The following is a 14,693-nucleotide window of genomic DNA, read 5'->3' as shown; positions in this document are numbered from 1 at the left end:
TTTCCCTAGTGTGCTCTCAGAGGACCAAGACAGTTACCTTTGTAATGTCACCTTGTTTAGGAAGGCAGTTGATGACTTCAGACACAAAGCCAGGGAAAACAAGTAAGATCATTATTTTTTCTTTGTTTTTTTTATTTTGTTAAATCACCTATACACCAGTGTGGACAATTTTGTTTTACCCCCACGTTTAGATTCATTGTTCGTGATTTCCAGTATAATGAAGAGGAGATGAAAGCAGACAAAGAAGAAATGAACAGGCTTTCTACTGACAAGAAGAAGCAATTTGTATGTGTTCTTAACATTTAGCATTGGCCTTGTTAAACAGAAGAAAACCTGGTGTTGCTTTTATTTGATTTAAGAAAGCAAAACTCCCATTTTGCTTTTAAGACATTTGATTTTAAGTATTTTTTCTATTAAATAAGCAGAATGAGTTTTTTCTAAAGCTGAGATTTGTGAGTAGTTATCTTAAAATACATACCTAAAGCCGAAACCGGTTTGGCTCAGTGGATAGAGCGTCGGCCTGCGGACTGAAAGGTCCCAGGTTCGATTCCGGTCAAGGGCATGTACCTGGGTTGCGGGCACATCCCCAGTGGGAGATGTGCAGGAGGCAGCTGGTCGATGTTTCTCTCTCGTCGATGTTTCTAACTCTCTATCTCTCTCCCTTCCTCTCTGTAAAAAATCAATAAAATATATTAAAAAAAATACATACCTAAAATTAATTACTCCCATTTAATCGATATCAGAAATTAATTTTAAATGCAGTGTTTTGATTGGAACCCCTGTGGTGGAAGCGTTATTTAAGTAGTAACTTTCCTTTCCAGTAAGACCTTTTTTTTTCTTGAGGCAAATGTTTTTAATGCCACAATATTTTACTGAAGCAATTTATTGAAATCATTGGAGAATTGTTATGTTCTAGGCAAAATGGGAACAGGAATGGATTTGGTGTCCACTTTCTTGCCATCTTCAAATACAGGACTATTGTGAAGACCAAAAGATTGTGAGGAAGGGGAGACGTGACTAGTGAAAAGGTGTTTCTCTTATAATGAAAGAGAAAAGAAAAGCAAATTTCATTTAAAGTTATTTCTAAGAACTTTATAAACCATATTATCTTAGTTGGAAGAAAATTAACCCTAACCAAGTAATATCTAAGCAAACCAATTGGTTCATCTAATTCCTACTTGCCATTTTCAAGACCAGATTTGTGGTAATTTTTTCCCTCTTTTATAGGGACCACTTGTGCGGTGGCTGAAAGTGAATTTCAGTGAAGCATTTATTGCGTGGACTCATGTGAAAGCATTGAGGGTTTTTGTAGAGTCTGTTTTAAGGTAAAGAAAGTTAATTGAGAAACATGGGTATGAAGAGCTTATAGATGCCTTTATATTGGACCCCTTTATTATATCACACAGCCCAGTAATAGGAAATGGGCTTGTAGAAACCAAAGGGCCAGTGGTGAGGAGGGGCTGTTAGTGTCACCCAGCTATTGCATGTGTGTTAGTCGTGTCTCTTAACACTGGGTTTAGGACCAGAGCTCCCTGCTGCTATGCTCTCAGAGTCTCTTCTCATGTATTTAAGCCAAACGTAGATTATACAATATTAGCCAATGTTTGTTTAAAAGAAGATCTTTCAGATATTTACATGTACACAGTATACTAATGACTTATATGAAATCATTGTTTCATTTAACCTATAATATTTAATATTTTGACATAAAATCTAAATCATCTTGTGATCCTGTGTACATGTTACTCTTATTAGAAATTGTTATAGACGTACCTGCAGCTATGCTATTTTAAAATTACTTGGAATTTTCAAAGTAGATGTGGGTAATCTCATTGTTTATCTTGAAAGTATTTACTGAGTTTACACATTATCACTATTTTATTCATAGATTTCCTTAAAATTAAAGAGTAATTAAAGTAATTCCTAATAGATAATTGGCTCTCATTTTAGAGAAAAATACCTAGTGGACAGTGAGGACCAGAGAAGGCTTGAGTTTCTGTGTATATTAGTTGAACTTGTAAAATGAGGTCCATCTCCCCATTAGCGGTGATTAAAGAAGAGGATGGAAATATTTGCTTTCACAATAAAGTCTATGTGTGTGTTTGTGTTACATAATATATTTTTGCTTCCTTACAAGGTATGGCTTGCCAGTGAACTTCCAAGCAATGCTACTTCAGCCCAATAAGAAAACAATGAAGAAACTAAGAGAAGTATTACATGAATTGTATAAACATCTAGATAGCAGTGCAGCAGCTATCATTGATGTAAGTACTTATTAGATAGCCTTGGAGAATAAGAACTGGAATGAATTTCAAAAAAAATTGGAAAAGATAGACAGAAAAGGGATAGTAAATATCATGTTACTCATTTTTTAAAAGTTATTTCTAAGTACTTTTGAGATTCTCAGTTAATTGTTTGATAAACATAGCCAGTAATTTACCTTGTTTACCCTGTTTTTGCTAGTTAGAGCTGGGAATGCCAAAAGCCAATCATTATCTTGCTTTAAACCAGATGGTCATAGTTGCAGAAATACAGAACCAACCAGTGATACAAGTTATTTACAAAAATTATAATTCTTTTCTTGCAGAGAAGAAAATTAGTAGTTATTTTAACTTTATTTGGTAGAAGTAATGAGTTAATAGATGAGCATTGTAAAGCAAATTGTTTTTCTAAAATGGTATGTGTTTATATCATCTTTTAAATAGAAAATAAAGCATGTGTTTTTTGTCATTGTTTAAAATTGTAGTGGGCATTTATATTTTTTATTTCAAATATTTTGATTTTCTACCCCTCTTTAGGATGGTAAATCTCACATGTGTATTAGTTAGAACCTATGAAAATAAAGGTTTTTTTGATAGAAAGTGCAAGAAATGACCGTCTGCATTTTCATGGAATTGTCTATAAAATAGGTCTAAATATTTGCTACATAATTTCCTAACAGTAAATTCTTATAACATGCATATGTAATTTATGATATCTTTAAACAAAGCTTCACTTATTTTTATCCAATACTTTATTTTCTTTTATCCTGGAAATGCAATACTCCAAGCCTGAGATGTAAAAACAATTCTTTACAGTGTGCATAAAAAGGGCTGGCAGGACCAGGCAGACACACAGGCTGTGGAGTCACAACAGGCTTGACGCTTGGCCTGACTGCGCTGTTTCCTAGGGAAGTCAGCCTTTCTGAGGTGGTTTCCTCATTGGCAAAATGGAGATGATAATGCCTGCCTCAGGTTAAATGAGCAGAAATGCATAAACTTAGTCCAGAGGAGGTGTTTAATAGACGGCACATGGTAATACTTTACTTCTTTGTTTGCTTTCTGTAAGTACATAATCGAGCACTTTGTCTGATTTCCATAGGCGTAATACTACCCCTATGTATACTACAAGATCGATTGCAACTTGCTGGAATTCAAGTGAAAACGAGCTCTTCCCAGACAGCCCTGTCCTTGTGTTGGTGTACGCTAACCGAAATAGGCTGAAGTATGGCAGTGCTTTTAACTCTATTACCCTGTGCTTGCTTCTGACCCTTTTCCTAGGTGAATTCTCCCATCGTGGTCCATTTCCAAACGTTTTCTTTTAAAAGAAAAATGTATGTCTTGTTTCTTTTTATTGATCAGGTCTGTAAATGTGTACTAAAAAAATCAGAGTCTATTTATAAACAGAATAGTTTATTTAAAGAGGTCTTTCCTCACAATGTTGTGATATGCGTAATTCCATTTGTTACTGTTGTGCACAGAAGCCTTGTTTACAAGGGAATGGTGTAAACATTTATGCCGTTTTGCTCACTGTATTTAGTAGACATAACTGTTTAATAGTTACTGAATCGTGATGTAAAGAAATGTGACAATATTCAGGTATGTGCTTTCTCAATGTTTCAAATGAAATCTCGGAGCTTTGTTGACATCCACAGGAGAGAATAAAATTACCTGTGCAAAGCTGTATGTGGTGTGCGTGCCTTCAGATTACAGTTCAGCTTGAGAGTTTAATGACTGGGATCAGAGCTCACTTGCTGTGCCCCTTTCAGGATGGGCATTTACCTTTGGACACTAGACTCATAGTTCTCAAATCATTAGGAAGTAGGGCCAATTTTGAATAAAAGTATAGCAAAACTGCAGCTTTAGTCACTTGTTTTGTCTAAGTATTTTACACATTTTAAAGCTCTATAATTATAAAAGCCTTTATTTTGACATTGATGACATAGTCTGAAGATAGAAGCATTGCTAGCCTTAGTGCACGACTTAGTTTAGCATCGTTAGAGCTTTTAAACGAGGGTTTTGTGGCAGAGCTGCCCTGCCTGTGCCCTCACCACCTAGTTAAGTGGGAGAAAGAAGTTTACATTTCATTTTAAGGGCATTTAGAAACGATCCTATTTTCTCTAGAAAGTTAGTCTCCAAGATCTTTGTATTTCAAAATTAATTGTTAAGTTCAAACTATATAGACTTCTAAAAGTAAAACATGAGAGATGATGCCTGCTCCCTCCACTGCCCTCCCTCCTCTCCCCACCTTCCCACCCCCAGCCAATTGCTTCTTCCCAAGGGAGTTTATGTATGTATTCTTCCAGGCCTTTTTTTTTTTTATCTCCACAGCATAGGTCACACACAGATACATGCACGTGCACACACACACATGCACAGTTTATTTTAAAATAAAAATAAGAGCATATTGCACATACCCTGTCACCTTTTTTCTTACTAGTATACCCAAGATATCCTTACGTGTCCATGTACCTAGAGCTACCTCATTCTTTAACCAGCTGTGTGGTTTTCCCTCATGTGTTTGTGCCATAATACAGCTGACGGGATGGCTGTCAGCTTGTATTAGTTTTTGGTACTGCTTTAGTCAACATCTGGCACAGATGTCTTTGTTTCCTTCTATTAGTATTTCTGTAAGAGATCCTGGAAGCAGATTGGAAGGTGTGTATGCTTACATTTTGACACATACTACCAAGTCATCCATTAATGTTCATTGAAAACCTGTTGGGAATGCAGATTTTATTTTCAGTTTTCCTTCAGATAAGAGGAAGCTGAAAGGTTTTGCTGTTGATAAAAAATTCTGGTTCTGTTTCTTATGAGTATTCTTTGAGTCTTAGGATCTGTAAAAGGAATATAATCTCTATTATGGGCAATGTGTTTTGCTGATTAAAAGATTTGTAGGCCTACTCAATATTTAAGGTTTGATTTAGACTTTAATATTATTCTGATAGGAGTTGGTAGAATTGTATCAAGTCTAAAATCCCAGCGTAGGTCTGGAACCACGGGACTTCCGCTATGACTTTTCTCAGGGACGCAGTCCAGCCGAGTGGCTGAGTGTAGCTCTGGAGCCAGAGCCCAACTCTGCCACGGAACAGCTCTGTGGTCTCCACGTTTGGTCCCTCCTTCATGGCCTAGAGATCCCCCTCTCACAGGGCTGCTGTGCTGGGGAGGCAAATTCCCAAACGCACATAGAGAACTTAGAAAGGTGCCTGGTAAGTGCTTGAACATGGACTTACAATCCTGGAGGCGTGCTGGTCGCTCCTCGTTCACTAGTGTGTGATCTGGAATTCCATGGTCCGGGACACTGTGGCGTCTGAAGACCAGAAAGAAGTAATTGTGGGGGCGGGCAAGGTGAATAACAGAGCTTGTGTCTGTAACATAACATTAAAGCAGTTGGAGTGTCTCCGAGCTCAGTCGTGGTGGATTATTTACGTTGTTACCGGCAGCTCCCTTTCCTGGGAAGGGGCTGTTTCATCGCTGGCCTTGCATTGTGACTAATCTACTGGTTCTCTAGGGTAGAGCTGAGACCCTTCAGCTGGTGTGCACACCCACCACCTCGTCCCTTCCCTGTTCATGGCGGGAGGACTGCTGGTCCCCATCCTACACTGCAGGGGCTGAGGGTCAAAGAAGTGAAGGGATTTCTTTGTTAAAACTCACAAAATTTGAGTCGGAATCAGAACTTGAACCTCAAAGTTCTGACTGCTGAGATCTTTCCTTGGCACCATGTCTCCTGCCCTCCACTAGGCACTTACTGTGTAAGTGAGCCAAACGCATTCCATAACCAGAGTTCACGTTAGTGATGTGGAAAAGACATTGAGCCCAGCCGGTGTTGCTCAGTGGTTGAGCATCGACCTATGAACCAGGAGGTCATGGTTTGATCCCTGGTCAGGGCACATGCTTGAGTTGCAGGCTTGATCCCCAGTAGGTGGCATGCAAGAGGCAGTCAATCGATGATGTCCCTCTCATCGATGTTTCTATTCCTCTGCCTTTCTCAAAAAAAAATCAATAAAAACATTTTAAGAGAAGAAAAGACATTGGGCCAGGTGCTCAGTATTTTGAGCATTGGCCTGTGGACCCAAGGGTAGTGGGTTTGATCCCCGGCCCCGGTCAGGGTGTGTGTGGGAGGCAACTAATCGATGGGTTTCTCTCACATCAATGTTTCTTTCTCTCCCCTTTCCACTCTCTAAAAAAAAAAAGATCAATAGAAAAATATCCTCTGGTGAGGATTAAAAAGAAGACATTGGGTGTGTATCTTGAGATATTAAGTTGTGTAGGTGGTTGGCAGGAACCCGGGAGCCCCGAACATTTTGTCACTGATGGGCAAGGATGTCTAGGTGTTGCATATTAATTTCAGTAGCCTGACTTACTCAACCAGGAAGATTTCCCTGCCTCTGAAAGTACCTGCTGGAGTTGCTCTGAAGCAGACACTGGTCTGGTGGAACATAATCCGTATGGCTTTTTGAATGAACACAAATCAAGTACCTTTAAAGTAATATCCACCCTATCTAATAATAGACAAACATGGTAATTGACTGTACCTTTGCTATGCCTCCCATTGGCTAATCAGTATGATATGCAAATTAACCGCCAACAAAGATGGTGGCTAATTTGCATATACTGGCTGGGAGCGAAGACTGAAGACACCATAGAAGGAAGCCAAGCAACAGAATTGAGGTAGCGGAGACAGGCAGGAGAGAAGTGGCAGAGATGGGCGGGGTAGCAGCGGCAGAGAGGTGGGGTAGCAGCAGCAGAGATGGGAGCGAAGCCCTATTCTTGCAGGAATCTTCCTGCAACGGGCTTCTAGTCTATATAATAAAAGCCTAGGCGACCCTTACAATGGAACAACCAGAACGACCGGTCACTATGATGTGCACTGACCACTAGGGGGCAGACGCTCAACGCAGGAGCTACCCCCTGGTGGTCAGTGCGCTCCCACGGGGGGAGCACCACTCAGCCAGAAGCCGGGCTCACAGCTGGCGAGCACAGCGGCATTAAAAAGAGGAGGGGAGAGAGAGAGAGTAGATAAATTGTATGTACAACACTACCTGAACTTGAAAGTAGCGTTTGTTTAACCAGATGATGATGAACAGAAATGATCAGAATATTAAATCCAAAGAGCAGCTTTCGTGTACTTCACCATTTCCTAGTGTGGAGAGTTCTGTGACAGGTCGTCCATCATTTATCTTTTCACCAATACAACCTGCCAGATTTCATATTTAACTATCTAGGTACATATTTGGGTCGATTCTCCAAGTAATTATGCCTCAGTACAGGGTTTAATGTTACTGGAAGCATAAAGTAACTTGTGTTTTAAAATAAAAATTGACTTTCGTGCACGGGTACTGATTTTGCCGCAAGAGGGCACTGTGGTGCCACGAAAAGCAAGCAGGTAGATTTCCCCCGGCCCCTCCTCCTCATGGTTTGGTGATGAAATACAGTCAATGTAGAGAAACCCATTCTGATTGGGAATATTTTGTTAGAAGTGTTTATTGACATAAAGTTCTCAGAAAATGGTAGACGACTCATTCATTCTGTGACTTAATCCAGCATGTGTGTGTGTGTGTGTGTGTGTGTATGTGTGTGTAGAACCCAAACACCTTTCAGATGACTTGTGCCAACCAGTGACAAAATTCCCACATGCCAAAGGTAAAATGAAAAAAGTAAAGATACATGTCCACATGTCTATCTCTGGGTGTGCATACATAGATAAATACGCACGTATTCAGCCAATAATTACTGAGCACAAACTAGGGACCAGGCCTTGTTTTGGGTCCTGGACACATGCTGCTGAGCAGTAAGGAGGCACAGTGGCTAGTGGCTCCTGCCTTGGACAGGGCAGGTGTAGTTGGTCACATTGGAGTCATGAGCCCCATAACTTTGTTTCCAATATGCCCCATGTCCTTTGGCGTCATTTGTTCCTCTAACTGGAAGCGCCAGCCCGGCTCCTATTCACTCTGCTCTCCAGGTTTAATTTCCCCGCGAGTCTGAGACACAGGAGAGGAGAGGGTTGCTTTCTGAATCACAGAGGATGTGCCTCGGTCGGCTGCACAGACAGCTGTCTTTCTCTGGTCACAAAAGACAACTGCACGTACTCTGTGCCTTTGTGTATATGGGGGTGAACGGGGTGCGATACCGAAAGACCCACAGCTGTTTCTGATGGAAAATATTGACTCAGCGGGACTGAAAACACAGCTGTGCGGCTCTGACGGGAGCGTCATTTCTGCTGTCGGTGCTCAGAGAGCGCGTGGTGTGCAGGGCGTTTGCTGGCCAGGCTCTGTAGGGAGGCAGCAAGGAGACGCTAGCACAGGATCTTGAACCTTAGTTGTCTCTATTGACTGCTAGGAGTTTAGGAGGTTCATATAATGAACAGTTCCGGTCTCTGCCAAGGAGCCTAGTGACGTACCGGGGCCCTGGGAAAGAGGTGGGCTGTCTGCAGAAGGGTAGGTAGCACCTTGTCTCGGGTTGTTTTCATCAGTGGTAGGTCGGCAGGGATCTTACCTCTTCCACCAGGCCAGTGGCGCCGCTGGGCACTGCAGGACAACCGGCCAAGGGAGGAGGGAGTGTAGCCAGTGCCCTGGCTTCTCCCCTTTCGCTGCTCTTTGCTCACAGGGTGTCTCTCACCCTTTGCGTTCAGGCCCTCAAGCACCCAGGGGCCCTCCTTCCCTCCTCCACTCCCAGCCCCTCTCCCCCCAATCTGCTGGCAGCCTCCAACGGGCCTCCAGGTCCCCCTCCCTGCTCACCTTTCCTTCACCCTGTTGCTGATGGAAACAGGATTCTTTCACGGTATCGCAGGAAACGCATTTCAAGGATGCATGCGTTGTGGCAGGAGGCGGTACTGTGGCAAAAAGTTACGGGAGCAAAAACAAAGACTGTCCCCAGGTGCCCGCTGGCCTGGCCCCATCTCCCTTGGAAAGGAGTGCAGCCTCTGAGCAGACGGCCCACACTTGTCCTCACCGATCCCAGGAGAAGGGCCAGGGCCCAGGGATGCTGTGCCATTATCCCTAGTCTAGCTTAGCCTCTGTTCCCGGCTGCGCTGACCTGCGTCTCACTTCCCGGTCCCCACGGCTGCCACCCAGGCTGGATGGCGAGGATGAGCCAATGAATGAACAAAACCCAAGCCTTCGTTAAGCTTTGATTCTATCTCCTTGGGTTTGGGAAGGAGTAAGCTTTCTTTCAAACTACCCCCCAGTCTCTTTCCTGGCACATCAAGGGCTTGTGCTGGGCCCATTCCCTGCACCATCTTAGCCTCTGCACATGCCTCGGCAGAGGAATTTCCCCAGTACCATTCCCTGACCCCCAAACCTCCAGGAACCCTCCCTCTGCGGGGGGGCGGGGGGCACAGAGAGAGGCTGATCCCCTTGGCGGGCAATGCAGCTGTCCTGTCCCCGGAGTGTCTGGACGCTGTAGCTTCCTAGTCCATCATGCTTAGGGCCTTCTCTTTGGTTAATAACTAACTAGCTGCCCCCAACAACCCTGGCACCACTGACGGGAATGCCAAGGCCCTGCTCACATCCCGAGGCCCCTGCTCCTCTTTTTCTCCCAGAAGACGGTCCCTTTGTCCAAATGGAATTTTTCCTTTATTTTTTGAAATTTTAATTTGCGTGTCTTTTCTAAAAGCAGAATACTGTTTAATACTTGTTTTTTGCTTGGACCAGAGTCTCTTTGATGGGGGAACTGACCATAGGGTGATGGTTGTAAATGCTCTCAGGGCTGATCTGCTTTTCTCTCCTGCCTCCAGGAGCTGCCCCATCTGCCAGGTTTTAATCTGTGCTTGTTTTCTTTTTTAAAAAAATATATTTTTATTGATTTCAGAGAGGAAGGAAGAGGGAGAGAGAGATAGAAACATCAATGATGAGGGAGCATCATTGATTGGCTGCCTCCTGCACGGCCCCTACTGGGGATCGAGCCCGCAACTCAGGCATGTGCCCTTGGCCGGAATCAAACCTGGGACCTTTCAGTCCGCCGGCCGACGCTCTATCCACTGAGCCACACCAGCTGGGCCTTTGCTTCTTTTTCTTTTAAGAGGAAGGGATGGCTTCTTTTTTTTTAATATATATATTATTGATTTTTTATAGAGAGGAAGGGAGAGAGATAGAGTTAGAAACATCGATGAGAGAGAAACATTGATCAGCTGCCTCCTGCAACCAAGGTACATGCCCTTGTGGAATCGAACCTGGGATCCTTTAGTCCGCAGGCTGATGCTCTATCCACTGAGCCAAACCGGTTAGGGCTGCTTCTTATTTTTATAATGAACAGCTTCAAACTGCTACAGCCTTTTCCTGGGAGACCAGTGGCTATGACCTCCACTCATTAACAGAAGAAATGTAAATCTGTCATTAAATTCTTGCTACTCAACCTCTCTGTGGCCTCTGCCTCTAAAGTCATTTGAGGTGTTCATTTGTCTCAGCTATAACGGCTCCCTCCCGTTCTTCCAGCGGAAATAGCATTGGGATATAGGAATTGGGACGTGTTAGTGTTCCACTCTGGAACAGGGCTGTGTAATCAGGTACTGATGTTGAAAGGAAATGTCAAATTTTCCACAGCCATAGCTTTCCAGCTTTTCATTGGCTGCTTGCCCTTGCATCAGGGTTTCTTTTCTAAAATACTTGGTCTGGAAGGCTCTTATCTGCACACCAGGCACACAGCGGCAGTTCCTCCAGCCGGGGAGTCAGCTCTGCAGCTCTGATGAGGTGCAGCGTTGTCCTGGTTTAACCAGCCTCCAGAACCCACCGAATCCCACATGAAACTTGTAAAGCCACAGAAACACTTACTACACTCTTCTTCTTTTTCTCTTTCTTTAATGCCATTGTTTAACTTATTTTTATTGCTTTTTTTGTTTTCTAGTTTCCCCTCCTATTCTCTGCTTCTTAATTTTATACGATATCTCTCTCTATATATATATATATAGATATAGATATAGATATTAATATATATATTATATAATATATATATATTAATATATATATATATTAACACTCAGGTAGTCTTCACCTGGGTAATTCCTTCTGTTTATTTTTTTCTTCCCTCCACCCCCTTCATTTCAGAACCCCTTCCCAACAAACCTGCTTTTTCTCCTGGAAGGATTGCCGTTTAAAAGAAAGCCCTCATGCCTGAAACTTCGTGTTGCTCAGCAGCCATGTCAAATATTTTCTGAAGTTGAGAGGAAGAATGCTAGACCCTGCAATCAGGCAGCGTATCAGCCAGGGTTCTCCAGGAGAAGAAAACCTATGGGAGATCTACTTATGGGATTTTTATAATGAACTGGCTCATAGGATCACGGAGGCTGGAAAGTCCAAAACATCTGGAGCTAGTAGCCCACTTTGAGTCTAAAGTCTGGAAGCTGCTATAGAACCAGGAAGAGCTGATGTCCCAGATCAAAGGCCATCGGAATTCTCCCTAACTTGGAGGATGGATGTGGGTGGGCCTTCAGCTGATTGGACGAGGCCCACCCACATCAGGGAGGGCAATCTGCTCACTCAAGTCCATCAATTTAAATGTTAATCTCCTCCCCAAACACCCTCACAGAAACACCCCGAATAATGTTTGACCCCCTATCTGGGCACCCGTGGCCCAGTCAGGTTGACACATCAAATCAACTCATCACAGGCAGCACTTGCTTTCTCAGTCACCGCGCATCTTTCCTGGGTTTGGGGGTTATTGGTTATTTGTTGTTTGATATATACAGAAGCTGAACCAAGAGAAAAAACTGAAATCTGCGTTCAGAGCTGTGACATTGTGGGTTTCTTTTTAAGTTTTTTGTCACCCTGGTTTTGCATTCTAGTCGTGTACCCTTTTACCATGTGCTCTTTATACTGGTCTCTGGTCAACTGTCTCCCATTCCCCACAGGAATCATTCCAAATGTCCCCATTTCTCAAGGTCCCGTCCCAACTCCTGCCCCTTTGCTCTCCGCCTAAGATCGGCCCTCCTCTTTCCCAGGTGGGAGAGACTGAGATTCAGAGAGGTGAGTGACTTTGCCTAAGGTCACAGCTATTGAATGGTCAACCTGGGATTTAACTGGAAGCAATTGGGCTTGTTACTCCTGGGAAGCTACTGCAGTGGTTCTCAACCGTGGCTGCACATTAGAATCACCTGGGAATCTTTTTAAAATCCTGATTTTAAAGTCATTCTGGAGGATGAGGCCCAGAAATCAGGATTTTAAAAAGATTCCCAGGTGATTCTAATGTGCAGCCACGGTTGAGAACCCCTGAGCTACTGGGTGCTCATGCCAAGTGCTTAACGCCCTTGTTTTCCAGCACCTCCAGGCTGCTGTGCCTCTGCCCCCCAATTCTGGGAAGGTGTGTCCTGCTCCTACCAGCATTTCCCTGTCCCTTCCAAAGGCAACACTCTACTCTGCTCCAATCTTACCGCCCAGCGCCTGCCTCCTGGTGCATAGGTCTCCGGCACTGTTTTCACTCCTATCATTTTCTCCTCTTCCCGGTTCATTTTTTCTCTTTGTATCTGTGTTATATAAGCATGAGTCTGTTCTTCCATCCTGAGAACTCTCCTGGGCCCCATGTCCCCCTGGAGCTATTGCTGATTCCTCCTGGTGCTTTTACTTCCATTCTTTGTTCTTCTTACCTCCAAGTCAGCCCTCAGCCTGCTGAAGGCCACTGGCCACTATGGGCCCATCTGCTACAACGTCACTGAAAGCATCCTGCTTAATCAAATGCAGGCTGCTCTGCTTGACTCCATAGCATTTGTCACTTTTCATCACTCCTTTTTCTTTGTTTTCAGAAACTCTCATTTCTTGTTTCGTGCCCTGCTGCCCAGTGGCTCTCACACGTGGTTGCTCGGTACACCGCAGGCGGTCGGGCCCACGCTGGAGCTCCTGATTCAGCGGGTTAGGGCAGGGCCCACGGCTCCGCGTCTGATGGACCCCAGGTGATGCTGATGGATCCACGTGCTGCTGCCCCGGAGACCACGCCTTGACGTCGACGTGGCTGGGGTTTCAGAATGGCCCGCCCTGTGAGCGCTCCTTCGTGCCGTCCGTCTAGCACATGGATTCCGGTGTCATCTCTTTCCCGAGGTTTGGTCACTCATTCCCACATCTCCCACATCTGGCAGGTGGGTGTCCTTTGAGATCGTCGCCAGCATGTCTCAGAGGGGGCACTTTTGGCTTTTGGGATCTGACAGTTCTCCGTTGAGGTGACTGTCCCTGTGCCTTGACGGGTGTTTGGTCCTGTCTGCTCACTGGAACAACCCGAATACTCACCCTGCTTCCCCCCATTTCTAAGTGCCCCCAGGGGTGCGGTGCTGCCCCTGGCTGCGAGCACTGGCTTCCCCCATCCTGTTCCCTGTCCCCGGGGGCACACCTGGTCAATCAAGGGGAGGTCTCCCCCTCCCACTCAGCCTGCCTCACTTTTAACTGGTCGCCAAATCCCAACCATTTATTCCTAAAATTGCTGGAGGCAGCCAATCGATGTTTCTCTCTCCCTCCCTCCCTCCCTCCCACTCTCTCTAAAAATCAATGGGAAAAGTATCCTCGGGTGAGGATTAACAACAACAAGAGGGAAACATGGAAACCAGTAGACTGAGCCCCTGGAGTCAGAATTGCCTGAAGCCTGATGCGGGCCTGCACTTGGGAGTTCTGTGCCCACATGTTCCCCTCTCCAGCCTTAGCCGGGTTAGGTTGTGTTTGTCATGACCGTCGTCCTAAAACAGTGAGCGAAGGCGGAATCGCAGGATTTATGTGTGCAGATCCTGTAGCTCCGTCTTCCAGGCCTTCCCCGTGATGTTGCTGAGTGATCTTACACTCTCTGTGGTGCTTGTTACGGTTTCTCTGGCGTTTATCTGAGGATCAACGGCTCCTACGACTTAGGGGAAGAGGCTCTCTGGAGAGACACCTCTAGTTTCAGTGGTAGGTTCTTCATTTGTAAATTCCTCAATAATTCGGTGCCAAGCTGCGGTAAGGAGATGATGCCACAGGACAGCGAGTGCTGGCCACGAGGCAGGCAGTTCTGGGGGGCTCCAACACCCAGCAAGGGGAAAAGGGGGTCCTGCTCAAAAAGCGCCCCACAGATAGGCCCAGAAGGACGCTCAAGTACACAGAGGAGCTAGCATCCAGGAATCCCCTAGTGCCGTAGTCAGCAAACTGCGGCTCGCGAGCCACATGCGGCTCTTTGGCCCCTTGAGTGTTGCTCTTCCACAAAATACCACATGCGGGCGCGCACATACAGTGCGATTGAAACCTCGTGGTCCATGCGCAGAAGTCGGTATTTTGTGGAAGAACCACACCTAGGGGTCAAACAGCCACATGTGGCTCGTGAGCCGCAGTTTGCCGAGCGGCAGTTTGCCGACCACTGGTCTAGTGTTTGAGGGAAAAGAAGCAATGTGGTGGTGAATGGGAGGCAACAAATGAAAACAAAAAAAAAGGCGAGACCAGAGGTTGGACTACAGCATATTGTGCTGAGTGAAATAAGTCAGACAGAGGACAAATA

The 14,693-nt window shown here is 44.7% G+C and overlaps 1 protein-coding gene across 1 annotated transcript in view; it reads left to right on the top strand.

The window, feature by feature from the left end:
• The window catches only part of ATP6V1C1 (ATPase, H+ transporting, lysosomal 42kDa, V1 subunit C1), a 16,933-nt gene extending 14,376 nt beyond the window's left edge, over window positions 1-2,557 (top strand). The window contains exons 8-11 of the mRNA XM_006760269.2: window positions 10-102; window positions 192-285; window positions 1,228-1,325; window positions 2,138-2,557. Of these exons, the coding sequence (XP_006760332.1) occupies window positions 10-102; window positions 192-285; window positions 1,228-1,325; window positions 2,138-2,279 (427 nt within the window). The 3' untranslated portion in view covers window positions 2,280-2,557. The remainder of the gene's footprint in view (window positions 1-9; window positions 103-191; window positions 286-1,227; window positions 1,326-2,137) is intronic.
• The last annotated feature ends 12,136 nt before the right edge of the window (window positions 2,558-14,693 follow it).

Source organism: Myotis davidii, unplaced genomic scaffold (assembly GCF_000327345.1).
Source record: "Myotis davidii unplaced genomic scaffold, ASM32734v1 scaffold497, whole genome shotgun sequence".
Taxonomy (NCBI): domain Eukaryota; kingdom Metazoa; phylum Chordata; class Mammalia; order Chiroptera; family Vespertilionidae; genus Myotis; species Myotis davidii.
This window is presented reverse-complemented; position numbering and strand designations above follow the sequence as displayed.